Source organism: Nannobrachium achirus, assembly GCF_963921795.1.
Source record: "Nannobrachium achirus genome assembly, chromosome: 24".
NCBI lineage: Eukaryota > Metazoa > Chordata > Actinopteri > Myctophiformes > Myctophidae > Nannobrachium > Nannobrachium achirus.
Window position 1 is genome coordinate 42,202,426 of NC_137831.1, and position 27,757 is coordinate 42,230,182.

The window sequence follows — 27,757 nt, forward strand, 5'->3', positions numbered from 1 at the left end:
ATAAATACTTTATGGTTCCTGTCGCTAGTGAAAAACTGCCTTTCAATTACCATGATATGCGTTTTGTGCAAATATGGTCCCATTTATGTTAATATTGATGATAAAGTTGTGGGGGGCGTGGCCAACTAAACTGATACCAGCCGGCTGTGCCGGCTGTGTTCTTCTTCGTGTGCTGTTCGGGAGGCTCCGACCACATTCTCCCATGTATCCCTGCGGTTGCACGTGACCGTTGGCAGCCAATAGCATTCCTTATGATTCCTGGGGTACCATTCAAACAATGATGGCGACACCCATACAAGGGACAAAAAAAGCGTCATTTTCGCCGCATAGAAACCAATGGCTTCGCACCGTCCATATTGTTTTTACAGTCTATGGACCGTACCCAGAGTGTCACCAAAATGTGTCATCTTTCTTTAACTTAGAGTGCAACTTCCTCCGTTCCCTGCAGGACCCTCCGTCTCCAGCGGTCCCGCAGCTTCTGGACGAGTTTGCACGCGGGCTCCGTGTACTTCCTGTTGGCCAGGCCGAGCACCAGCGGCACCACGGCCATGCTCCCGATGCCCGTGCACGACAGCACGATGTGCGTGGTGTGGCTCCACCGGGACTCGCTGAGCAGGAACACCACGCACACGTGCATGTAGATGATGTAGGGCACCCAGCAGGCGAGGAACGTCAGCGACACGGCCACGACGCAGCGCGTGTAGCGCAGGTTGAGCCGGTGCTCCTGGTCTGACGTCTGTCCGCTGCCCCGCTCCAGGCCTGTGCAAAAAAAAAATCGATTTACTATATTATCGTGACTGACTTTATTTGGCTGCATTGATTTGAAGTATACGATTCAACTTTTAATGTTTTATATTGTTTAGAATTGTTTTAAAATGTTTCAATATAAAAAAAGCTGTAATTTTTGGGGAAAAATCGCAATAATCGTGATTCGAATCGCAAAAATCGCAGGAAAGCGCAATAATCGTGATATAATCGAATCGTCACCCTATGTGAATCGAAATCGAATCAAATCGGGAGGTAAGTGAATCGTCACAGGCAGTGTTGATTTCGTCGACTAAAACTATGACGAAAAATGTGTGTCGACTGCGTTTTTTTCACTGATGAAAACTAAATAAAAACTAAATAAAAACTAAGCTGTGATGACTAAAACTAAGAATAAATATATTGACAATTTCGTCAACAAAATAAAAACTAGACTAGTGGAGAAGAGAGTCATTTTATGTTTGGTTGCTCTCAGGTGTTGCTTGCTGAAAATAGCAGATCTACAAGCTCACAACGTGTCGCGCTGCGACGCGTTGTGAGCTTGTAGATCGGCTATTTTCAGCACGCAACCAAGTGTAAAATCAGTCATTACGATGCCATCAAGGCCTGCCAAAATACCCTTTAGTTGACTAAATCAACTGTAGATTTAGTCAACCAAAATCTCATGATATTTAATCGACTAAATTTAGACTAAAACTAAAACTTTTCAGGAGACTAAATTATGACTAAAACTAAATGAGATTTTATTCAAAAGACTATGACTAAAACTAAATCAAAATTTGCTGTCAAAAACAACACTGGTCACAGGCCTACCCCGCTCCACGGCACGGTGCAGCCGGCAGATGTCCCTCATCTGCCCGCGGGTGATGAACAGCACGCGGCCCGTCATGCCCAGGATGGAGACGATGGCGGGCAGCAGGATGCCGTACACCTCCAGGTAGATGAACGCGTTGGGGAAGACCCGGCGGTACGAGCAGCAGGTGCTGCCGTTCGCCGAGCAGTTGTTGGCCGCCGCCGGCGGCCACTCGGCCCTCCCGCCGCCGCCCGCGCAGCAGCCGTTCCACTCCGTCCCCAGCCAGTTGTTCCACCTGTTGGTGAAATTCAGATCAATCAATAATCAATGAGAAAATGAGGTATTAGGTCATACATGGGCAACTGGCGGCCACATGCGGCCCCCACCTTCGCTTAATGCAGGTTAATACCGGAATACTGATTGATGTATTATTGATTTCAGCTGTTACAATTCCAAACATGACCTGCTTTCATTCCGGTAGTCTATATTAGTAGCTTAATGACTATCCGGTAGTAGTATTAAAATGTATTTTTTTATGTCCAATGTATTTGTATTTAAGTTCATACATTTAACATGAGTAGCCTATATAACTAAATGTGTTTGAAAGTAAATCAAAATGTTACATTTCAGGATTCCAATTAAAAAAGAACAACAAATAATTCAGGATTCCAATCCAAAAGAAGCTAAAATAGCCGATCTACAAGCTCAAAACGCATTGCAGCGCAATGCGTTTTGAGCTTGTAGATCTGCTATTTTTGCTTATTTTGTATGAGATATGCAATGCGGCCCTCTGGAGTGAAGGTGGAAATAAAGTGGCCCTCGCCATCATCAAAGTTGCCCACCCCTGTATTAGGTGGTGGTGGTTAATGCTTTGCGTAACATGATATCATGGACAGACGTACAGTTTAACACTCTGGTCAGTGGTAAAGTAGTTCTGCAGGCATTGTGAGACACCAGAGTGTGGTTTCAAGGCCTCTGGGACGAGCTTTACCATAACAAGATAGGCTTTACCAAAACAATTGTTACTGAGGCCCACTGAAGGCCTTTCGACTCCTAACCAGGCAAGGAATTTCGTCATGTTAGAGGCAATGCCACTTGGCCTTTGGTGTTGTGTCTTTCTTCTGTGAAATTAATAAATTGGTATTTACAATCTGATCCATGCTCAGCCCTGCACCAATCAAAGATACCGGATTGGTTTAAAAATGGGGACTCTGCAAAAGACACTGGTGTCTACATGTTGGCAAGACAGAGACAGAGGAGAAAGTGGTACAGTCAGCTGGGGCATTAAGGTCACTGTGGCCTCAGGTCATGCCATTGGTTTGAGGGGCACAAGGCCAAACTGAGGGGCAACGATGGCCATGGCCTTCATGGCCTCCCTGAAATTCCTGCCCTGCTCCTATCATTAGCATCATCATAAAGACCTAGATATTAATATAATCAATGAACACATGATCTACTTACATGGGCAACTGGCGGCCCGGGGGCCACATGCGGCCCCCACCTTCACTTAATGCGGCCCACAGGTTAATATTGGAATACTGATATATTATTGATTTCAGCTGTTATAATTCCAAACATGGAAAAAATGACCAGCTTTAATTACTTCAGTCTATATTAGTAGCTAAATGACTAGTATTAAAATGTTATTGTATTTTTTATGTCCAATGTATTTGTATTTAAGTTCATAAAGTTAACATAAGAACATATAAATGTATTTGGAATTTTAAAACAGAAGGAAAAAAAAGTTACTTTTCGGGATTCCAATTCAAAAATAGTAGATCTACAAGCTCAAAAAGGCTATTTTTGCTATGTGTATGCATTGTGGCCCTCTGGAGTGAGTCGTGTGAAAATGTAGTGGCCCTCTCCATCATCAAAGTTGCCCACCCCTCTACTCTAATAACGTCACACATAATCAAATCATTGATAATATATAATCTACTACACACCCGAACGCCGGCAGGGACGCGTAGAGCAGCGGCGGCGCCCAGACCGCCAGCAGCGCCAGCGGGAAGCTGCGGTGCAGCCACAGGCTGCTGTAGTGCAGCGGGCTGACGATGCACATGTAGCGCTCGTAGTGGACCATCACCAGGTTGAAGAGGAACGCCAGGAAGAGGAAGTTGGGGAAGATGTGCACCATCATGCAGGAGCTGAAGCTGAGGTGACGGTTGAGCCCCATCCAGGGGATGAACGGGAGCGCCACCTGTGGTAGATTATATATTATCATGATTGATTATGTGTGTAGAGTAGGGCATTCACCAAATATTCGAATATCAAAGTCACTATTTCACCAAAGTCGAACCTTTTTTTTCTCTCTCTTTAGAAAATATATAATTTATAAAGCTTGTCTAGATAGGAAGTCATAAGAATGAGTTGTCAATGGTTCTCAAACCTTTTTAGGCCGTGACCCCCGAAATAAACATATTTGAACTGGGAGTGGGGACCCCCACCCTGACAAGCACTTGGAATTGTAGGTATTACATTTAATGTGACTCGGTTCTGCAGATAAATATTGTGAAAATAGCAGATCTACATGCTGAGCATGTAGATCGGCTATTTTCACAATGTTCGCCTGTTGCTTACTTAATATTTGACAGTTTGGCCAGTCCTGTCGAATATTCGACTATTAGAATAATTTGAGGTCGAATAATTCGAATACTAAAAATCACTATTCGTGAATGCCCTAGTGTAGAGTAGATCATGTGTTCATTGATTATATTAATATCTAGTTCTTATGATACATCATTGATACGGGATAGCTTGTAAGAGCCTAGATCAGGGGTTCCCAAACCTTTTTGGCTCAGGACACCCCTATAAATATTATTTTCCCCTACATTATATTCATAGTTTTCACTCCCAAAACCTTATATTTATGCCATATTTTTGCGATTATGTTGCAAGGAAAACGTTGAGATAATAGCCATTTTGATTAGAACTGACTGAAAATAACTTTTGGACTTCAAGTTTAAATGATACTAAATATTGTGTCCAAATGAATTCCAGATATTATCAAATTATCTTGCGGCACCCCTGGACTGCCGTCACGGCACCCCAGGGTGCACCGTCACCCACTTTGAAAACCCCTGGTCTAGATGTCTCACTAGGACTGAGTAGCTATTGTTTTGGTAAAGCCTATCTTATCTTACAGCTCGTCCCAGAGGCCTTGGAGCCACACAGTATAATTCTAGTGTTTGACCATTCTTCTTGGCAGAATTACTTTACCAAAGACCAGAGTGTTAAACTGTACTTCTGTCCATGATATCATGTTACATAAAGCATAAACCTGTGTCGATTTTGTCGACTAAAATGTTTTTTTGTCTACTGCGTTTTTTTCACTGACGAAAACAAAATAAAAACTAAATAAGAACTAAGCTGTGATGACTAAAACTAAGACTAAATATATTGACAATTTCGTCAACAAAATAAAAACTAGACTAAAATGTTGGGGAGGGACTGGTGGGGAAGAGAGTCATTTTATGTTTGGTTGCATGCTCTCCGCGCTGTGACGCGTTGTGAGCTTGTAGATCGGCTATTTTCAGCACGCAACCAAGTGTAAAATCAGTCACTCATTATGATGCCATCAAGGCCTGCCAAAATACAATTTAGTCGACGAAATCAACTGTAGATTTAGTCGCCTAAAATCTTATGACATTATGACATTGCTGTCAAAAATAACACTGTCATAAACACCACCACCTCCTAATACATTGCCTTGTCTCCTCATTTTCCCATTGACAGGGTTCCCACACATTTTTACCAATTAATTTCCAAAACTTTTCCAGAATATTTAACCCAATTTCCAGGAATCTATAACAATAATTCAGCTCAATAACAAGTCGCTTACTCCTATGCACAATGCCCAAAGACAGATAGTGTATGCCAGTGGTTCTCAACCTTTTCAGACTGTGACCCCCCAAATAATCATATTTTAACTGGGGACCCGGACCCTGACGAGCACTAAGAGTTGAGGAATTTTGTATAACACGTTTCTATTGTGAAAATAGCAGATCTACATGCTCACAACGCCTCGCAACATGTAGATCGGCTATTTTCACAATTTCTGCCTCCATATATTTGACAATTTGGCCAATGCTGAATTTGTCATTTCAGAGGTATTAACAAAATCAATAACCAAAGACAATGCATATCTATTTTTTTCCAGGACCTTCCAGGACCCTTGATCAATTCCCAAACCTTTCCCGTACTGGAAAAATATTGTTCTAATTTAAAAATATTTCCAGGAATTTCATGACCGTGGGAAACCCTGCATTGACTATCGATCGATCTGAATTCCCACCACACACACGCACCCCCGTGCACAGGTCGGCCACCAGCAGGCTGAGGAAGAAGTAGTTGGGCGTGTTGTGGAGCTGGCGGTTCCACGCGATGCCCAGGATGATGACCAGGTTGGCCAGGATGATGGAGGTGGACAGGGGCACCGTGATGATGTAGATGAGCTCCTCCTCGGAGAGGAGAGACTGGGAGTCGTTGCAGTCCATCGTAGAACCGAAGACCACCTTGGTCTTCTTCCTTCCGCCTCGGAGCCTGCCGTCCTCTTCTCCACTCCCATCAATGAGGAGCCACACTGTATGGATGTCAGGTAAGAGTTGTGCATGACGCGTTATTATGATTCACACCACAGCTCCAGGCAGAGCCGCTCGTTTCGTTTCACCAGCGTCGGCAGGTTAGGTTTAGGCATAGTTTTACTGAGGTTAAGGTTAGGGTTAGGGTTAGGCATAGTTTTACTGAGGTTAAGGTTAGGGTTAGGGTTAGAGTTAGGCAGAGTTTTACTGAGGTTAAGGTTAGGGTTAGGGTTAGAGTTAGGCATAGTTTAGGTGGTCCGACTCCTCCCACCCGCCACCTCCGCACGGTACAAAAGAAGCACTCCCTAGCTCCGGTTCAGCCAATCAAAAGCTTTCATGGGCGGGGTTTTCCTGGAGCTGTGGTGTGAATCATAATAACGCGTCAAGCACAGCAAGGGAGGTATAGGGCAGTAAATAGAAAATATATACTGGTACATATTATATTCTTAAAATATATACTGTACCAACAAATTGATTTACCACTTAAGCCCAATTTCATACTTCGTTGCACATTGGTTTCGCACAGCAAAAGAAAGAAAAAACCTGTTGTGTGATTTTTCTTTTACATGTCTCTTGCCTATGATGTACCACGATGGATTCAAACCCCTATACTCCATGAAGGTGGACAGGTACTTTACCACTGCACCACCCGAGCGATCCATGGGCCATTGGGCCCCCATAAGATTTTCTTTTTCTGGGACCATAATCCAGTGGTTCTTAAATACACACTGATTGCAATAGCAGTGGCATATCCACAGTCCACCGGTGTCCAAATGAAGCCAAATAGGAATCCACAGCATCTAAACAGCTCGGTTGAAAACCTGGAGACAATGATGTACTGCAGTGTCCATTTTTAAAGGTGCATTTTCACATTTGATCACAGCATCTCTTGCCAACATTACATTCAAAAATTAAACCACTGAGAATGTAACTGCCAATCTCCCTGTGGATAAAGCTATCGTTTTTTCTTATATATTCCAAATGCTCTTTAGTTATCTTTTACTAATATGAGTATAGCCCTCATTTCTCAGAGAAAGGCTACACGCTGTTACCAAAATGTGGGGTTTCTGTTTAGGATAGAGACATGCGGTGGATTCACTTCCATTTCAAGGTTACGGGTGGATTGATCGTGGTGTACTAGACCATCAACTGAAACCCCCCCCCCCCCCCCCTACTCTGTACATATAGTGTTTTTCATACTTGTGATGATATTGAATGTAATTTTGATGCTAACTTTATATGTTGATGAATTGAATACCAAGGACCTCCAACAGAAACAATATACCGCAAGGGCTTTTCTGAGCTGTTCCTTTTAGGCAGGGTGTTTCTACTGTACTTGTGCTGTACTATTTTGTTGTTTTTGTTTTGAATACTTTGTTATACATTTCTGTCTAATAAAATATTAAATCAATCAATCATTTCTGACAGGGGATATTCCGTTACGATCACTTGAGAAGAACCCAGCCTTTGTGTGGCACACCTCCAGCCCTGTGATCCATTTCTGTCTTCCCTTCTCTCTCTCATCCTCTCTAACATTAACTTTGTGTTCATTCATGAATTATTAACGCTTGTCTGCTTATTATAGTGATTAAGCATCAGGGACGTGCAGAGAATGTTAGAGAGGCAGGGGCTGACATTTCTAAAAGGGCCTTTTGGTGAAAATATTGAAAATAACAGACCTCCAAGCTCAATCTCCAAGTTGGCTATTTTCGGTATTTGATAGCACACTAAACTAAGCATAATCAAGTGAATACTGGAGATGTAGTGTACAGCATGGATTTCTGCACAGAGATGACAATTTTCAAACATAAGACGCTGCATTCAAGTTCAGGGCAGTTTGGACAAGGCAATTCTGTTGAATGCTGCCGTTAGATATGGCATGGAAAGAGGGCATTTTGCATTTCTTTCGCCATAGTAAAAACTGCATTCACGGTCTGGAGAGGGCACCTTTTACAGACGGATAAAAGGGCAGGGGCTCAAGCCCCCTTTGATGTCTATGTGTGCACGACACGTGCCTGTTAAGCATACAATCATTGTAAATGTTCCCCACCGCCACAATGAACGGCAGTACAATAGACAGGTCTTTCTTAATCAGGGTGAGCTGTCACTCAGTGAGGATGATTGGTTTTAAAAGCAGTGAGGATGGTTGGGCCGTAACAGCACAGGGCTCAGGATGGGCTGTAACAGCGGCGAGGCCACAGTCAATCAATAATAGATGAGTCTGGGGTTACACGCCTCTTTGTGCCCATTATATTTTGGAGTCAGTTTACTTGAGTTTCCAATGCTAATGCTGCATTTGCAGGAATTGTTGAAGGTGAGATCAAAACAGGTGAGGATGATTAGATATGGTCAGAAATAAACAAATATGGACAGTATCAATAAACCAATTTCAAAATGCTGTTTATCATGGGTGTATTGTTGCACAGTTTTTGCACTGCTTTCCTGGAATGTGACTGATAATAAGAATGTAGATAGCTTGGAATAAACTCCCACTACACCTAAGACAGGCAGCCTCTGTGGATAGCTTTAAAGCACAGCTCATAGACTTATTTCTTTACTCTTGGCTTTAGCTGAATCTTTTAATTCCTGTGCTGCTATTGAAGTCCGCACAGTTCTTAAAATGTTTTAAATGTTCTCCAATGTTTTATGTTTTTATTTTTCTCTGCTTTATTGTAATTATGTGTATTTTTTTCTGTTAAGCACTTAATTTTCCTGCTCTGTAAAGCACTTTGAGCTGCATTCATGAAAGGTGCTATACAAATAAAGTTGTATTATTATTATTGGATAAGACTGAGAATGAATGAAATATCTGAATAGTTTCATTGCATTCTATACATTATTAAATCAGAGCCAGAGGTAATGTATTTCAGAAAAGTCTATACATTGTTTCTAGTTTTCTAGTTTTCCTCATTCCAGAATCCACTTTTTAGAACTTCTATGAATGCAATGGAAACAGAACTGACACTTACCTCTTCTGGGATAAGCGGTGCATTCACCTGTCGATGGACTGAAGGCAACTCGCAGACAAACTTGGTATGAAATATCCAGAGTCACAGACACAACCACGGGTCCTCATCATTCCTCCTCAAGACCCCTTTCTTCCTCACAGCTATAGAGAGCATAATCCCTTTGTGGAGCAGTGCTGCACAGGAGCTCCTGTAGACTGACTCCCTGAGGGAGAGACATACAGAGAGAGAGAGAGAGAGAGAGAGAGAGAGAGAGAGAGAGAGAGAGCAGAGTGCTGGGGTCTTCCTCTATACTGTTAGGTGGAAACTCTTAAAGGGGAAGTACGCCCTAGAACTGAAGGAAGTGAAGATGTCTCGCTGCCTGCACAGACTTGTTGGTCAGAGGGGAGACAGCAGGGACGTGCAGAGAATGTTAGAGAGGCAGGGGGTGACATTTCTAAAAGGGCCTTTTGGTGAAAACATTGAAAATAGCAGACCTCCAAGCTCACAGGAGGTCGGCTATTTTCGATACTTGTTACTGAACTAAGCATTATTAAGTCAATACTGGATATGTGGCATATATGGCATGGATATCTACACAGAGAGGGCAATTCTTTCAGCATGATGATGATTACATGAAGATGCTGCATTCAAGTTCAGCAGAGTTTGGACAAGGCAATTCTCTTGAATGCCGCCTTCAGGTATGGCATGGAAAGAGGGCATTTGCAGTTATTTCACCATAGTAAAAACTGCATTCATGGTCTGGAGAGGGCACTTTTTTACAGATGGATAAAAGGGCAGGGGCTCAAGCCCCCTTTGATGTCTATGTGTGCACGTGCCTGGGAGACAGGGTGGGGCCCTGTGACTGGGGATCGACTGTTTGTATGTTCCTGATGACATCACGACTGTTTGGAAACAGACGGCTCCACGGCCCAACAATGCGTGACCCATATTCTTATTAACGCATGACCCATATTGTTATCTAATCAGTTGGTGTGTCACCTCTTTCTCCAGGTTAGACTCGCTTTCACAGCTTGGAAAACATCTCTATACATGGAGCACAGGGCACGTCCAGTGCTCTGTCAAAATGGAACATATTCTTATCAAGGGCATTCCATCAGTATCCCAAACTTTTGAACATGAGCGCCTCCCCTCACCTCCATTTCACATTGAGTACGATGGACCGCTTATACAACATTCCTAATTCATTCATGTTGAAAATGGCTTATTCGACTAAATATCAAAACATTTTAGTCTTTTAGTCTCAGTCTTCTGAAATTGTTTTAGTCTAGTCCAGTCGACAAAATATCAAAATCTTGTAGTCTTCTCGTCTTTTAGTCTTAGTCTTAGTCGACAAAATGAACACTGCTTGACACCATATAAAATTCATAAAAAAGACATGAAGTGCAAAGATTACATGAAGTGAAAGAGAATCACGTTTAGAATTCAGTGCTGTTCCCATATTTGGATTAAAAGCGTCTGCTTAAATGCCTAAACTGTAAACTGTAACAAAATGCTCAGTCACATTTAAAAACCCTTCTAGATCAGCTCTGAGATAAATGAACACCCTGTATTTTGTTGTGCATACAGTACATACATACATAATCCCCCTAAGGCCTCTTAACTCACTCCAGTCACGCTTGACAAGTGTTTTGTTGAGCCTTCAGGCCCATACTGGCCGCATCAAACCATCTGGCTCAAACTCTATTTGTAAATACTTTTAATGGTTTGTTTGAGCCTAAATATGCAATGAAAAGCAAGCCTTTTTCACATCTACAGTGCAAAAAACTCCTTCTCTAAATGCAAAGAATCTGTAAAATCATTTGTCTCTAATAACCTGAAGAAGATTACAGGGCCAAAACGTACCTTTCACATTAAGAAGATTTGAAGACGGTTTGCAGGAGCCTTTTCTACTAAGACTAAATACTAGTAAGACGCCTCAGGGCCACACTGATGTGGACATCAGGGATCTCCATATTTGAGCACAAAAGTTATTTGTTCCCCTGGCATCATAGGGATCTCCATATCTCCATATATAGGCATAAAAGGGATTTGTTCCTCCTGGCATCACAGGGATCTCTCTAACAGGGCATCATTAATATTGATGACATCAGGGAACTCCATATATGGGCATAAAAGGGATTCTGTTAAGTGTGACATCACAGTGAAGCCAGAGTGTGATGTCAGAGCAGCAAACCCATTCTGGTAAAGTGGTTCCCCTGACATCACAGTGTCATCAGAGCATGATGTCAGAGCTGCAAACCCATATAGGCTGTAAAAATGTGTACACGTCTACACGGACGGACGGACGGACGGACGGACGGACGGACGGACGGACGGACGGACGGACGGACGGACGTGGACAAGCTGTGACGTTTCTCATAGTAAACTGTGACGGTCCCAATCAAACAAATTATAGTTGGATCAGGCCCTCTGGAAGACACGATATTGTCAAAAACTGTGAGGAAAATAATGTAGACTACAGAGTCTCAGTCAAATATAAGTACTGCAGATGGGTATCTTCTAGGGCAGGGGTTTTCAAAGTGGGTGACGGGGCACCCTGGGGTGCCGTGAGATCATAATATTTGGAATTTATTTGGACACAAAAAAAAATTAGTATCATTTTAAACTTGAAATACGTTATTTTCAGTCAAAATGGCTATTATCTCAACGTTTTCCTCGCAACATAATCACTAAAATATCGTCACTGTCAGGCAGAAACCTCTGTCGCACAAAACTACTAGTGAAAACAGCCGATCTACAAGCACACAACGCCTCGCGATGCGAGGCGCTGCGTGCTTGTAGATCTGCTGTTTTCACTAGTTTAGTACATTTTATACATGATAAATACAAAACGAACGGTTTTGGACATACAAGGTTTCCACCCGACGACGACGATATGCTATAAATATAAGGTGCTGGGAGTGAAAATTATAATGTAGGGGTGCCTCGGATTAAAAAAATATTTATGGGGTGCCCTGAGACAAAAAAACTTTGGGAACCCCTGCTCTAGGGTTAGTATAGCACTGCACTGGACCAAAGAGCACCACACTGACAGTACCTCCACATGGATATCATGGATGACTGATGTGGCTGTGGCTGTGGCTCACAGTGTGGCTGTGGCTCCAGTATTCACATTGGAGCCACTGTTCCCATGATCAAATAAAAGCCTGGGTTCCCAAGGCTATTCCCATGACTGTGGATCCCAAGATTCACATAATTAGATCTTTCTTTGAATTTTCCCGAGCATGTTAAATGAAGCCTACCAAGTAGGTCACAACAAACTCTAGGAAATCTTTGTGGCCCGCAATATCGGCTTGGTCTGCTCCAAACATGCAATCCTTAACGGCTGTCAAACAGTAGCCTCGCAGGCCATCCCGAGCTACGTCATCACCAATGTGCTTCCTTTCTCGGTCTGGTGGTCCTCTCATAGAGTCTCCTTATGAGAACTTACTTTGTAATTTCCAATCAAATGGCTGCATTTGGAGCGACCCGCCTCACACCGCTCCTGATTGGTCGAGCGGCTGCTACAGCTCTCGCATTTTATAAACAAACATGGCGGACCCCATGTCCGACGCGAGTTCACAAATCGCAAATAAAAGCTGCATTAAGCGAAGTTTTATCTGAAATCAACGGCATCTCATAACTTAAAAACGAACAACAGTTTGCATCTTTGGAATTTCTGCCTGGAAAAGACGTATTTGCTGTTCTGCCGACGATGTTTTGATGCGCTGGTAGTTACTGACTGGACCTGTCAGTCAAAGTAAGTAACTACGTCATCGCGTAATGCGTTGTCTATGGACAACTCCCAGACTCTCCCCTGGGAGAGTCTGGCTGTTGCGAGGCTAGTCAAACATAGCTCATGTCTTAAAAATATAAAATAGCTTTAGATGGAGGCCAGTGGCGTTGCCAGACACTGAAGAAACTCCCTTTGGACGCAGCTCAGGGCTTGCAGGAGATGGACGAGGTCCTGCGGAGATAATGGGACTGGAGTAAACATAACACTGCCACCCCCAGCTCCTTTGTCTGACAATGTGCAGGGCAGGAAACGCGTTGCTCACTATGCGGTGGGAAGGGTACTTTGTATTTCGCAATGGTCATCTGTTTATGTTACGTATTCATACCATTTTATTAATACGTTAATGTATAACATTTAATTTATCTACTTTTTTGGCTCCCTTCTGCATGGCCTTATCAACTAGAACTAAAAGGGAGCGTGAGTGCAGGTTATGTCTTTGGAAATATGCCCTTATAGGGCCTTAGCATGTTATTTGAAAGCGGCCTGCATCCACAAGTTTCCTGTGTCTCATGAGCCCCCCGTGAAAGGTGGGCATCACTTCCTGCTCCTCAGCCCTTTCATTCTGACTGCCACACACAGATATAAAGAGCTAGATGCCTCGTTCTCCTCTGCAGTTAATTGGAGCGATGTGCAAAAGTTCTAGTCCGAATTTCCTAGAAAAACTAAGGGAATGCTGTCAGTCAAAGTGACTACTGGCCAATCACAGCGTGTCTTTTCCGTGACTTATCCAAGGACCACAATTCAATTCAACAGAGCCAGTTCCGATGTTGCGCTGCTCAGCAGTTCTTACAGGCTGCATACGTAAAGACCAGCCCCCACCTGCCTCTGGTTGGCTTACCGACTTCCGTATGTGTGACGCACGCGGAAGCAATGAACACGGAAGCGATGAAGATTCCCTTAGTTGCTTAATGCATACGCCCCCTAGCCGAAAGAGGCGTCTACCTTTATATGTCTATGCTGCCACAGACATAAAAAGGTAGACACCTCTTCCGGCTCTCTGGTACCCGTCTCGCCTTGGTGGGCATTTTTGATTGACAGGCTTGGAATTCTTCTGTGTGCGTAACAGACAACAAGGTCGGTAGGCAAATCAGAGGCAGGTTTGAATGGAAAAGTCCCGGAAAAGACGCATTGTGATTGGCCAGTAGTTTTTTTTAGTGGCAGCTTGCCCTCGACACACCTGAATCACTGCAGGTTGATTACTTGGTGCATTGTTGAATTAGCGGTGTGGAGCAGAGTTGATTTTGTCGACTAAAACTATGACGAAATGTTTGTCGACTTTTTTTCACTGGCGAAAACTAAATAAAAACTAAATAAAAACTAAACTATGATGACTAAAACTAAGACTAAATATATTGACAATTTCGTCAGCAAAATAAAAACTAGACTAAAACGTTAGGGAGGGGGGGGACTAGTGGAGAAGACAGTAATTTTATGTTTGGTTGCTCTCAGGTGTTGCGCGCTGAAAATACAGTAGACGATCTGCGACGCGTTGTGAGCTTTTAGATCGGCTATTTTCAGCACGCAACCAAGTGTAAAATCAGTCATTACGATGCCATCAAGTCCTGCTAAAATACATCTTATGATATTTAGTCGACTCAAATTTGACTAAAACTAAAACTGTTCGGGTGACTAAATTATGACTAAAACCAAAAGACATTTGATTCAAAAGACTATGACTAAAACTAAATCAAAATGTGCTGTCAAAAACAACAAAGGTGTGGAGGAAGTGGAGCACACATTTTTCCCCAGTAAGCTCACTGGGAAAACTATTTTAGTTATATAGTCAGTTAAACTAACAGATTTAGTGTATGAAAGTGGACACTTCCCATCACAGATGATGCGGTTACTGTACATCTGGGTTTATCATGGCGTTACAACAAACACATCAGTCTGTGCATAATGGATTTTCTGTCACCACGGCAGCCCCCGTTGAATACAAGCTGCTATTTGATAGGAGGAGGCTTTGGCTCCACGGAGGTTTCTCTGCCAGTGGCGTCAGTTCAGAAAAGGTAAGGTATGGCAACATGACTGGTGTCTTGCACGCGCGCGAACACAAGTCATGTTGCCATACCTTAGCAACAGGCACGCTATTTATGTTTAAGAAGTACATTTTATTTCATTTTTATTTTTTCGGTTGTTCAAGTGCAGCTAACTTGGCATGTTAGTATTGTGCCACAATAGACCATTTGTCAGCCTTCTGATTGGTCCCTGAGACTCCCTGACTGGCCAACCAGAAAAAACATTCACTTTTTGCTATCGGGGGTGGAGTTTGTGCAGTGGAGAATGTTGCTTCAGCCTTTCAAAAACTGTCCGCATTGAGCGACACGGCAATCGCCCGGTACGGCCGCGGTAGGTGATAGCGATCACGCTCATCATAATGAATAAGCTTCAACAAACTAGTTCACATGGACCTTATCAATGGTCTAACTAGTTACGATTGGGTACATATATTTTAAATGGGCAGAATTACGAAAAGCCAGCCTATTATGTATTATAGTTCTCCTCTTCCTACCCAAGATGCAATGCGCTTTCTATTTCTAAGAACTATTCTCTCTCTGATCCAGAGGATTAAACTAATTAAAACATATATTTTCGGGGGGAAACTACTGTTTTGCTATGTAATTACTGTACCCTTTTCTTCCCTTTTTATTAATATCACGTAGATGTGTTTTTTTTGGTACTTTATATAGCTGTAATGAGGCTATGAACAAAAAAAAATCCCATCCACTTCCACTATAAAAGAATCTGCAATAGTGATTCTGTCCCACTGTGATTAAACAAATTAAAACATATATTTTCGGGGAAACCCCCTGTTTTGCAATGTAACTACTGTACCTTTGTCTTCCCTTTTTATTAATATCACCTAGATGTTTTTCCTTTGGTACTTTATATAGCTGTAATGAGGCTATGAAAACATAAAAAAATCCCATTCACTGCCACTATAAAAACAATCTGCCCAGGGAAAATGTCCCATCATAGTAACAGGGCAGAATGGGGCGGGATTTGCAAACTAGTCCATTAACAATAATGCATTGCACCTGTGCAGCTGACCTGGGGAACCTGGGAATATACCATTCTGTCAAGATGGGGAGAATACAAGTGTGGAGAATATAATCTTGTTAAAGTGACCATTTTGTAAAATGTTGCATTTGTAGTTATTTTACTGTAATTTAACAACATAATAACCAGCACAGATAGACAAAGAGACATTCATGGATAAGTAACTTTTATTTCCCCCCCTGGATCCAGGGTATGGCAGCTGCATACCCCTGCCATACCCAATTGACGCCCCTGTTCTCTGCAGAGGGGTGCATATAATGCCGATTCATCTGCTTTTGTCCAGGTGCTGACCTTTGTGTCCAAACACTATCCAGTGACACATGAGGAAAACATCCAGACCAAATGGCTGGCGGCGGACATTACGCAGGTCGCAGGTGCTGGTCACAGTGGTTAAGCTCTATGCCAGCTGGTACGGAGGTGAAGAGAGAAGTATATTGGCTGTTGTATGTACGCAGGTGAGCAGGGGTGGCATACTAAATTCAGGGCCCTGGGTACAAGGATTCACTGCGGGCCCCCCATGAATGTTCTTCATTTAGACTGGGAACGCATTATTATGCATTATGTTGTGCTTTGACTATTGAAAAATAGCAGATATATACAAGCTCACAGCGCGGCACAGAGTGCCTCGATGCGAGCTTGTAGATCTGCTATTTTTGAAAAACCGTGAACATTTGTGCAAGTCTTTGAATGTTTCAATTCCTTCTAAGGTTTTTTGAAAAACCCATGTTTCTATGTCGGTGGTGCTCAAACTTCTTCACGTGAAGGACCCCCAAAATGATATGTATTTGGCCACGGACCCCCATCTCAAAATATTTAGTTCCAGGGACCCCGCAGAAGCAAAATTTGAGTTACAAATGTTCGCTTAAAAAAATACATTATTCAAAGATTTTCACAAAATGTTCACGACTTTTCAAAAATAGCAGATCTACAAGCTCGCAGCTGTAAGCTTGTATTTTTCAATAGTTAAAGCCCCCAGGCAATGATTGCGACTAAACGTTTATGCAATGACTGAAAACAGGCAATGGTAGCCAATAAGGAGGGAATATGGGAAATGGGACAGTTGATGACATGACTTTAGAGATACAGTGTACCGCTTTGCGTGATTTTAGGGCAAAATCTGTAGGAGCAGCTGTTACGTTCCACTTGGTTAGCAGTGATAATTTTGTAAATATTATAAATACTTGATTACAAAAGAAGAGTAAAAGCACGTTGCACCTTTTTGCTATTTAAAACTATGTTGTGTCCCTTATTTGCTCCTCCAATGCTCAGCATCCCTTTGTTTGGTTGTGTTGCAAACCTTTGTACCCTTACAAGCTAAATAGTTTCTTAACCGCAGTGTCCAAAAATGTGTCTTGCAAGAATCGGCTTCATGGTGGCACTAGAAGAGGGCCATGTGAGAAATGAGGGGTGGAGGTTGAGGTTTGGCAGCCAAGGAGCTAAATATGTATTTTTAGACACGATAAGCCGGCGATTTCTTTACAGTAACACTACCAGCCCCCGTAAGTCACATCTGACCATAAAAGATTGTGGTGCATCTTGAGACTGGGCTTATTGTGTCTAAAAATACATATTTAGCCACTTGCACGCATGCCCCAACCATTGAAATCAAAGTAATTCAAATCGCTAAAACGATAGAAAGCAGTAAATGAAAACATTTTAATCCTCATATTTTCTTTTCTCTAATTGCAATCTAAAATATGAACCCTTGTTGTCCTTGTTCAGGACAATTTCGTAATGTTGAAAATCAGAACATATTAGTGTTTTAGAGATATTAGTCTGGTCACCCTATGTAAGAAAACACGAATGGAAACTGCAAACAAGACACACTGTAGGCTAATCACTAGAATATAAACATTGACACAGAACACAATACATGACTTGAATTTCCAGGTCCAAAGAGGAAGCACTTGTTGCACAGGACACTTCATTTGTTTTTCCTGCTACCGTACCAAAGACACTGGAGAGGAATGTATGAGAGCCCATTTCCTTCTCTGAGCACAAACAAAGAGGCCTGAGTCAGGCCTAAAATTTATGAAACATTTTGAGATGTGAAGGTAGAATTTAGACAATTCAAAACAATTATTTTGTATTTTTGTTGCTGGCCTATTCCTACGGGCTGGTTTGGCGCCTGTCATCGGATAAGGTCGAATGGGAGGGGTAGGATAGGTGCTACGTCCTCAAGTGCAGTAGGAAAAACTGCAGTGGCAACAAAAACAAAATGTGTGGAGAGGAATAATTTTGGCATAACAACAATATTGGGAGAGTGGGCATAAGAAATTGATTTAAAAAGAAACAGATAAAAAAAAACAATGCCGGTTGCATTGCTGGAAACTGATGAGCGATCAGAAGAGAAAACAACAAATCTGAAAATGCTAACCGATGTAACCTTTTCATGTGATAAGCTTCAATTCTGTTAAATACATGACACACACAGATGTGTGCACCACACATTTACTCACATGCTTACTTGCGCGCACCACACACACGCGCACCCCACACACACACACACACACACACACACACACACACACACACACACACACACACACACACACACACACACACACACACACACACACACACACACACACACACACACACACACACACACACACACACACACACACACACACACACACACACCTGCTCTCTCTCGGGCAGTTTGGGCTAATTAAAAGCGTCGGCATAGCAACGAGTTACAACCTCTAGTGGTTTAAGACTTAATGCACTCTATATCCTGTTTGGAGGAAATACGAGCAAGACCAATAAAATGTCATAAGCAGTGACTTCTACGAGGACAATGACACCACTCCCCTCATTTCCTAGTGCGTAATGACCCAGTTACTGCAGTGGCCCATATTTTATAGGGGTGTAACGATATAGCAACTGAATCGAAAAATCGATTTTAATTTGCAATGATCTACTATATCGTAATGCAAAAGCATATTTCGTACCGTTTTGGCTTTGTATCGTATCGTTATCGTTCTACAATGCAGATAATCGTTATCGAATCGTTTTGCAGTGCAAATAATTGTATGGAAACTACGTATATATTTGTGCCTTGTATTTATCCATTTTAAGAAGGAAACTGAAAAAGAGGGGTAATTACTTTTCTATTCCATTATAGCTGCTCTTGGTCTATCGATAAATGTGTGTAATCTCTGTGTTCATGTCAATTTGCGGGTTTGTGTTGAAATGTAATGTCCATGCTAGAGAATCACACTTATTTATTTTTCCCTTAAAAACATGCACTACTGACACGTTACACAGATTTAATTTCTTTGTTAAATAGTTACTATATCGATTTTAAATCATTGAATCGAATTTTATCGTAGCGCCATGAATGAACCAATATCGTCCTTGTATCGTATCGTCAACCATGTATCGTGATGCGTATATCGTTGTTAAAGTGTATCGATTCGTTACACACACACAATGCACAATGCAGGAGGCAGCAGGATGTTGTGTTGTAGAAAACGAGTGCTTCCAAACTCTGACACTTGGAAAAATAAAAACCTGCACAGAATGTCTTGACAGAAAGTAGCTCATAACATGCCTATGGTGGCTTTTTATGAAACAAAAACTTTGCATATAGAAAGAGGATAATTCAAGCTTTCAGTACAGCTGCAATGTTGGTGAGTTTAACTTTGTTTAATACAATCAGATACGACTTTTCTGTTTGGATGTATGGGCTGTCAATGGCAGAAATTCGTTTTTTGCCACTCAGTAGGCGTTCCCACATAACTTCCACCAAGAGTGATGTCATGCGCATACCCTCTATAAAACACCACACAAAACACACTTAGTCGTTAATGCGACACACCCGTGGACGCGGTCGAGGAGGGAGAGCGAGGCAGACCAAAGCTCCACATTTGATACACTAGCCTGGGGTGTCTGGTAGTCTGAGCTAGAGCGCTCCCACTACGTTCCATGGACTTTGTCACTCTGCTTCTAGTGGGAGAAATATGTGAAAAAGGTGTTCACTTCCGGCAGAAAGCGTGAAAATTTGCAGCTAGGGGTATTTTTGTGCATTCCTATCGCAAATCCCAAATGATGATGAATGCAGGACAACTGTAAACCCCGCTCACGGAAAAGTAAATAAAGAAATAGCCCAGTCAATGTATAGCCAATAAATAGCCTAAAGCAGCTTATAATATGTTTTAAAAGGCTCCTTCTTCTGCTTCACTCAAACAACTTTTCTTCTTCTTCGGTGGTTCTTCTCTTTAAAGGACTATAAACCAAAAGAGGAGGGGCTGCTAAAAAGCAACTAGAGGGGGAAAAAGCAGCGGGAGCACTCGGAAAATTAGACAGAAGGCGGAGCTAGGCTCGCAGCACTTCAATTGGACGAGGTGCCATCGGCGCTGCAAAGGATGTGAATTCAAGCACTCCATGATCACGTGGCTTTCAGGGCAATTTCGGAGTCTGTATTGGATTTTGCGTTTCACACAAAACCAAAAATTAATTAAACAAAGGGGGGAACAAACCTGTTTCTGACAAAGGGCATGTGTGGCTGGCTGTCGTGCTGTGGTGGAAATGTGACACTGACACCAGTCGGCTGGCCCCGGCAACAATGTGCTGTATGTATGTAAGGTATCGTTCCAGGTTGTCCGTGAGGTGTTGCTTGAGGTTTGCCATGAGGGCGGTGCCACAACAGCTCTGTGCCCACCAGGGCCCGGGACACGGCGTGCATCAGACAGTGGCCGTCTCCGGACGCGTGGACCGGGATGAGGCACTGCTCTTGGGCGCCGCTGGCGTCATATACATGTATCAACTGCAGGGGTCCTTGGAGGTAGTCGAAGGTTTTGGATTCCTTTGATTGATTGAATATTTTATTAGAAAAAAATGGAGAACCGTGCAAGTATAGTATAATGAATTCCACACCTGGGTGGCAGTGTTGTAGAAGGATAATTTAACCATTTAGACCAACAGACGGATCGAACAGAGTACTTTGCATAGGATAACATGAATTACAAAAGCAGAAAATAGGAAGGGGGGGGGGGGGGGGGGGGGGGGACAGAAGGGTGCCTGTCCATAGTATCTCCGAAATGTTCGGTGAAATGGACTTTCCGATGTGCAAATTTCGGTCTAATGCTTATCAGAAGTCGTGAGTGATGTCATTTTTTAGTCGAACCGGACCTTTTGACTGAAAAGTTCGTCAAAGTATGGACAGGCCTTTAGTCTATTTACAAGTCTCGAGTTGCAGCCGTCTGAAGTTGACCTTTCAGACCAAATAAGAACACCCTGCGGTAGGGTGTTCCACATGTTGGTGTTATCATAGCTAGAGAACAATTAGAGCCTTTTTGTAAGTCTTAAATCTGGGTTGAACATGACTAGTGGGGCTGCCTCTGGTGTTGTGATCGTGGACATCCTTGATGTTTTGGAAGTACTTTGTCATGGAAAATTGGGTATCTTTGAGGTGTAGTGTATATTGTACACCAGGCCCATTGCAGGATGCTGTCAGCTACAGTCAGCCACCCCACGTTTATGTAGTGATACCAGTGAGGTGGGTCCGAGAAGGAATACCAACCAATCAGTTTGTTCTGGGCTTTTTGGAGCTTTATTTAACTTTAAAGCAACTGGGGCATCGCATTTTGGAAGGTGTACCTGCACCATGAAGTTCGTCTTGTCGATTCTGCAGAGAGACAGCACTGGGGCCAGCTCCTTGCAGCGTTTGTTGAACTGATGCAGCCTGTTCGCCGTGTCCCTCTGCTGCGGCTTTGGTGTAGAGGGGGAAAAGAGCAGACTAAGTACAGAGTGAAAGGTCAAGTTTTTTAAGTATTGACGGTTCAAGTGGTTAAATATCTGAAAACACACATCGTCATGAATCCAAAATACACTGATGATTGTGCTGTTAAACAAAACTATATGGAATCTCTGAAAATGTTGTGGGGGTCCTTGCTTCATCTCTCTCTCAACTAACTTGTTGTAATACTCGTAGTTCTGCTATTTTTTCAAATTGTATAACAGATGGCTATAATAGGGCTATAAGAATTGTAACAAAGGGGACACCTCCAATTACTTAAAAAACAGGTTTACTGGATGAGGCGGACAATATGAACGGGATTCCTATCAGATAATCAGACTTCACTGCAGTGTTGTTTTTCTCAGCAAATTTTGATTTAGTTTTAGTCATAGACTATAGTCTTTTGAATAAAATGTCATTTAGTTTTTGTCATAATTTAGTCACCTGAAAAGTTTTAGTTTCAGTCTAATTTTAGTCAACTAAATATCATACGATTTTATGGCGACTAAATCTACAGTTTATTTAGTCAACTAAAATGTATTTTGGCAGGCGTTGATGGCATCGTAATGACTGATTTTTACTAACACCTGAGAGCAACCAAACATAAAATGACTCTTCTCCACTAGTCCCTCCCCAACATTTTAGTCTAGTTTTTATTTTGTTGACGAAATTGTCAATAATATTTAGTCTTAGTTTCACATCATCACAGCTTAGTTTTTACTTAGTTTTTATTTAGTTTTCGTCAGTGAAAAGAACGCAGTCGACAAAAAATGTGTTATAATTTTAGTCGACAAAATCAACACTGCTTCACTGGAGAAGGGACTTTGTTCCAAATATTTATTCCATTCACATACAATGGGTGTGGTCTGAAATTAAACAATAATGAAATAATAGTTATACCAAGTAGCTAACATGCATATACAGTACACTAGCATGATGCAATATGTAACACTCATACGTAAATGTCTCAAGCAATCAACAAAACTCTAAAAGTATAAAAGTAAACTCTACATTGTCCAAATATTATAAACATGTAAGTAATACACTGAATCAAAATAAATAACAGGAATACACCAAACAGGGCTACAAACAAACAACAGTAAGTGAAAAGCTACTAGCCAAACAATTCTGTAACCATGTGCTGCCAATTAACCATATAGAGTCATAAAACATAACATAAAAAGGCAGGCAAACAGCTAAATCAACATTGAAAACATAAATCAGGTACTCACATTATTTCCATGAACGCACAATGGTAGAAACAATGGAATCAAATAATAACACAAACAGAGAGAGGTCGTTGTTTCTGACACTCTACTGATTGAACAAAGCTGTCTGTAGCTAATCACCAACTAAATGCACCTGTCTGTAACTGATTACAACTCAAACACCTGTCTGCAGTCCATTACCGTGTCAGGCCACTAGGCGTCGCTGACAGGCTTTCTGACAAAAATATAATAATAATTTGAATAAGGGAGGTAGTCAGTGGGTGGCAGTGTTGTAGAAGGAGGATAAGTGGCCCTAGCATCCACTTAACCAGGTAGGAAGGTCTAAATCATGCACATTCAGTGGGGGTCATGTTTTGGTCTGAACGCCTCCTCTAAAGTAATAGTAAAAGTACAAAATGTTTGAAAATGGCAGATCTTGTAGATCTTGAGCTTGTAGATCGGCTATTTTCAAATAGCCTTGCTATAAAATAGGGCTAAAATGTTTAATGTATGTTTTGTAATATTATAATTTATATCTGCAAATAATAATAATAACTGTATTTATATAGCACCTTTCTAGACAAAGTCACAAAGTGCTGCACAACAAATCTACACAGTAAAAAAGCAAGGGAAACAAAAACACTTAAAATGGATGAAACAAAAAAAAAAAGCAACAGTTACACTAAGTCAAAGTAAAAAGGCCATAGGATGCAACATAAAAACAACAACAAATTCATCAACAAAATGTATACAAAGTTCAAAATAATAAAAACAACAGATCTATCGACAAAAAGTATACAAAGTTCAACAATTAAAAAGTGTGAATTTAATGGGGCAGGGGGGGGGGGAATGCCTTTCTAAACAGATATGTTTTAAGGTTAGATTTGAAGGATGTAATAGAATCCGCTTGTCGGATGCTCTTGGGAAGGGTGTTCCACATTTTTGGGGCACGAACAGAGAAGGCTCGTTCTCCCTTGTTTACAAGGTGGAATTTCTCAGTGACCTTTAGGAGTGCCCCATCTGAGGACCTGAGGGTGTGTTCAAATAATTGTAGTGGAGTAATAGTGCAATATTTGGATCCAATGTGGAGTGGAGTAGAAGTAAAAGTATTGGAAATACGAGTATTGAGTAAAGTACTTTATACCTCACTAAGTAAATGTACTTATAGTGGCCGTAGCTCCGGATGCGACCGGACGCCGTGTGCAAATCCCAAAGCACCACTGGCCGGTACCTCCTCGGGCTGTGCAACGTCTTTCTCCAGAGAGACGCCAGTGTCCGCAGAGAGGATACGACCGGACCACCTTGACAGCCAGTTCTTGTATTTCTGCACTTCTTTCGCCAGAGTGGGGTTACTTGATAACACCTGGAAACACCAATTATTTATTTCATTGTTTCAAATATGTTGTTTTCATTTAAAAAATTTAAGCAAATGTTTTATAGCCTACATTTCCGGACAAATAGACAATGTAGTAGTAATAAGGGTAATAATAATAATAACAACTAGAAAATATTGTTACTTCGAAACAATTGTGGGCTCGCTTCAAGCCAAAATACAATGGCTATAAAAGTACAAAATGTCAAGATCGCTGGCAATGCTCTCTTTGACATTACTGATGCAATCGGACGCTGCATGCATGATTTGAGGCATTAATTGTTCCAAAAAAATGTGTTATGCAAAAGTTGACCCGCTGGTGGCGCTATAACAGGCCAATGTGGGAAGGGTGGCATCTGTTCCAATTGACCTAGTGGGAATTTGCTTGCAAAATCCCACGAACATCGCAGGCTGTGTTCATGATTGGAGTTGTTTTTGGCCACTTTATCGTGCTTGCAGCTATATTTATTATTATTAATATTATTTAAAAAAATGTGCACTTCATAGGCATGTTAGAAGGTCCTTAGATTGCGTGTAGAATGTTTCATGCGAATTGCTCAAAAATCCCATGCTAAAAACTGGTTTAAGCGTTTTACAAACTGCTCAAAATTATATAGCAACCCCTTTTGGGGTAAGAATAGTTTCCCAAATCGTACAAGTCTACGAAATTTCATGGTTTTATGCTTACATCAACCCCAGGCAGGATTCGATCCAACAACTTTCTGCATGAAAGGCATATGCCCTGACCACTACACTAGGGTTCTGTTAATCATGTTTGTTAACTTTGTATAGGATACATGTTTGTGTTTGTGTGTGACTGTATGTTTAAAAGCAGTTGCCTAGGTTAAGGCTGTGTTGCCCATATATGGACTGTACAGTAAGAGGCGGGTAAACTATGAAACAGGAACTAAATGCAGACACACAGACAACCATTTTAACACAAGGACAAAACAACATTGAGCCGTAGTCGACACGTAGGCTACGACACAACAAAGCAAATAAAGGACCAAAGTGCACAGCTTAATGTAAGGTAGGAACTTTTATTATACTACAACTTAATTGTATTACAATCACTTGGTTGCTCTTTTTAATACAGATTATTCAAGTGAGTTCCACTTCCTTACCCCTCCCCCACTCTTCCTCGTCTCTCTCTCTCTCTCTCTCTCTCTCTCTCTCTCTCTCTCTCTCCCTCCCTCCCTCCCTCATCTCTCTCTCTTCCTCGTAAATCCTCGCCCACTGAACACACACCCGGTGCGCATTTCCGAACGCACCCTAAAGCCCGTATCAGAGTGTACGGTGGAGAGCTATCCACCGCAAATTTGAGGTGGAAAGCTTTCTAGAAAATAAGTGCAGGACATCATAGTCACTCACGGTGGAGTCCTGTACACTGTGACTGACTGGTCTAGATCGACCAATCAGTGAACGGGGTGTAGAGCCTGTCTGTCTGATAGTAAAAACAGAGAGATGTGTCGGGACTCGCGGTGGAAAGCTCTCCACCGCGAGGAATGACGTAACGTTGTAGTTTCATGACTCAAAAAGACTACACTGCGGTGTAAAGCCTTCCACCGCCCAGGCGACTATGATGTCGGCTTTACGTGTCCACCACTTTGCAGATGTGTGGAACACGCCCAATGGCGATCACCGGGTACTTCTAGGCTAGATCAATTAGCCTACCCTATAGGCTATTACATGTACCTGTGCTATTTAGAGAAACTATAAGCTTTATAACTGTTTATAGCTTTGTCTCTTACCAACGAGGGAATACTCTGCATTCTGCCTTCTGTTAAACATCCAGAAAACAACTGCCTTATTCTACTCCACTACATCTCGATACAGGCCACGATACAATATACGTTGACATGCAAAATAACCTTTTGTTTACCTAGTCAATATCAAATTTCTGTTTAACAGAACCAAGAATAGACCTATTAAATTAAGACAACTTTATTAGGAGAAGAGAGTGCTCTCTTCTCCTACTGCGTTGCCAAATCGGTTTATTATAAGTAGATCTTCATGGTTGAGAATCACTGTTCTAAAACAACATTAGACAATAAAGTTTGACTGACATGCCTTAGTTGCTCATTCTTATTCTTATTATTTTTATAGACCAGTTGCTTGTTTGTTGCGCAAAAGATATACTGGCAACAACCCTGGCTGGCTGTTTCCGTATCTGCTCCAGACCCAGACCGGATCAGCAAATGAACCTAGTCTAGTAGTTTACTGGAAATCACATATATATATCTGGTGAAGCTGCATGCATGGGGGTTTCTTTATGGTGTATTATGTTAGTCCTTTGGGTATTTGTGAATGTCGTATTGTATTTGTTTAAAAATAGATTCAAAATGGAGTTTTACAGTCAATATAATTTTATCATGAACATGTAGCTTTGACAGTGTTGAAAAAAAATCCACACGTTTTGTAGTGATTAAGACATGATTTTGAACATGGTAGAGTATGTTATAATAATACAATAATACCAACATCCACATCCAAGTCATGTAGCTTTAGTTAGGCTTGACAAGAGGTACTGCATGTCATTTACTACATCTGTGTAGTAGGATTATGTTGGTGCCATCACCTCATACCAGGTTTTGGAGTTCATGTAAATTCTCATTGTCATGTTGGGAAAACAGAATGAGACTAAACATAATGTTTGTATGAACACTGTTATATACGTGTGTGTGTGTGTGTGTGTGTGTGTGTGTGCGTGCGTGCGTGCGTGCGTGCGTGTGTGCGTGCGCGTGCGTGCGCGTGTGTGTGCGTGTGTGTGTGTGTGTGTGTGTGTGTTTTAAAATAGAAACATTCACAGGTATTTTGACTGGCCAGCAAGATATGATGGAACATTCTCCACTCACAAGAAACTTCAATCACGTTGCACACAAAATGAAGATTATAAAGAACAAAAGAAACAACGGGCGCATTGTCATTGTGATGAGTAAATATATAGATGTAATTTCAGAGGAGAAAAATAAAAAAAGAACAAAAGAAAAGAAAATAGGGCACCTCCTGCAGCAGCAGACTGAAGGACAGAGAACAGAGACGTCTGCCAGCAGTGATGTGGATGTGGAGAGAGAACCGTCTATGGATCCACATGATGACACAGGTCGGAGGCAGAGCAGTGAAGATGCAAGGTAGTTAATTTAACAAACGAAGGTGAACACGGCAAGGGAACAACTATACTGGGAATACTAAAGGGGACAAAATAAAGTTCTGAAAAACAAGGTACTAGAGGATTAGCAAAAACACAGGCTTCAACAACTAGACAGACACATGGTTAAACCATTACTTACGACAACGAACCGACGAAGAACTGAACAAACAGACAAATACACAGGACTAACAAACATAAATACACAGGACTAACTAGACACAGGTGAACTCAAACAACAATCAACACTGGGATTGGCTGGGGCACAATAGGACACAGGAGGAGAACAGAACTAAATTCAACAGGGGGGACACAGCAGAAACTGTTACAAAATAAAACACAAA

General features: G+C 41.8%; 1 protein-coding gene across 1 annotated transcript; it reads right to left on the reverse strand.

The window, feature by feature from the left end:
• Positions 1-418: 418 nt before the first annotated feature.
• LOC308309352 (G-protein coupled bile acid receptor 1-like) lies at positions 419-26,037 on the reverse strand (the record flags this gene model as incomplete). Its single annotated transcript, XM_080754901.1, has 8 exons — positions 419-759; positions 1,579-1,853; positions 3,505-3,758; positions 5,866-6,140; positions 20,575-20,752; positions 21,547-21,657; positions 24,125-24,256; positions 26,017-26,037. 8 exons carry the CDS (start codon positions 26,035-26,037, stop codon positions 419-421), a joined length of 1,587 nt encoding a protein of 528 aa, XP_080611027.1.
• Positions 26,038-27,757: the final 1,720 nt, after the last annotated feature.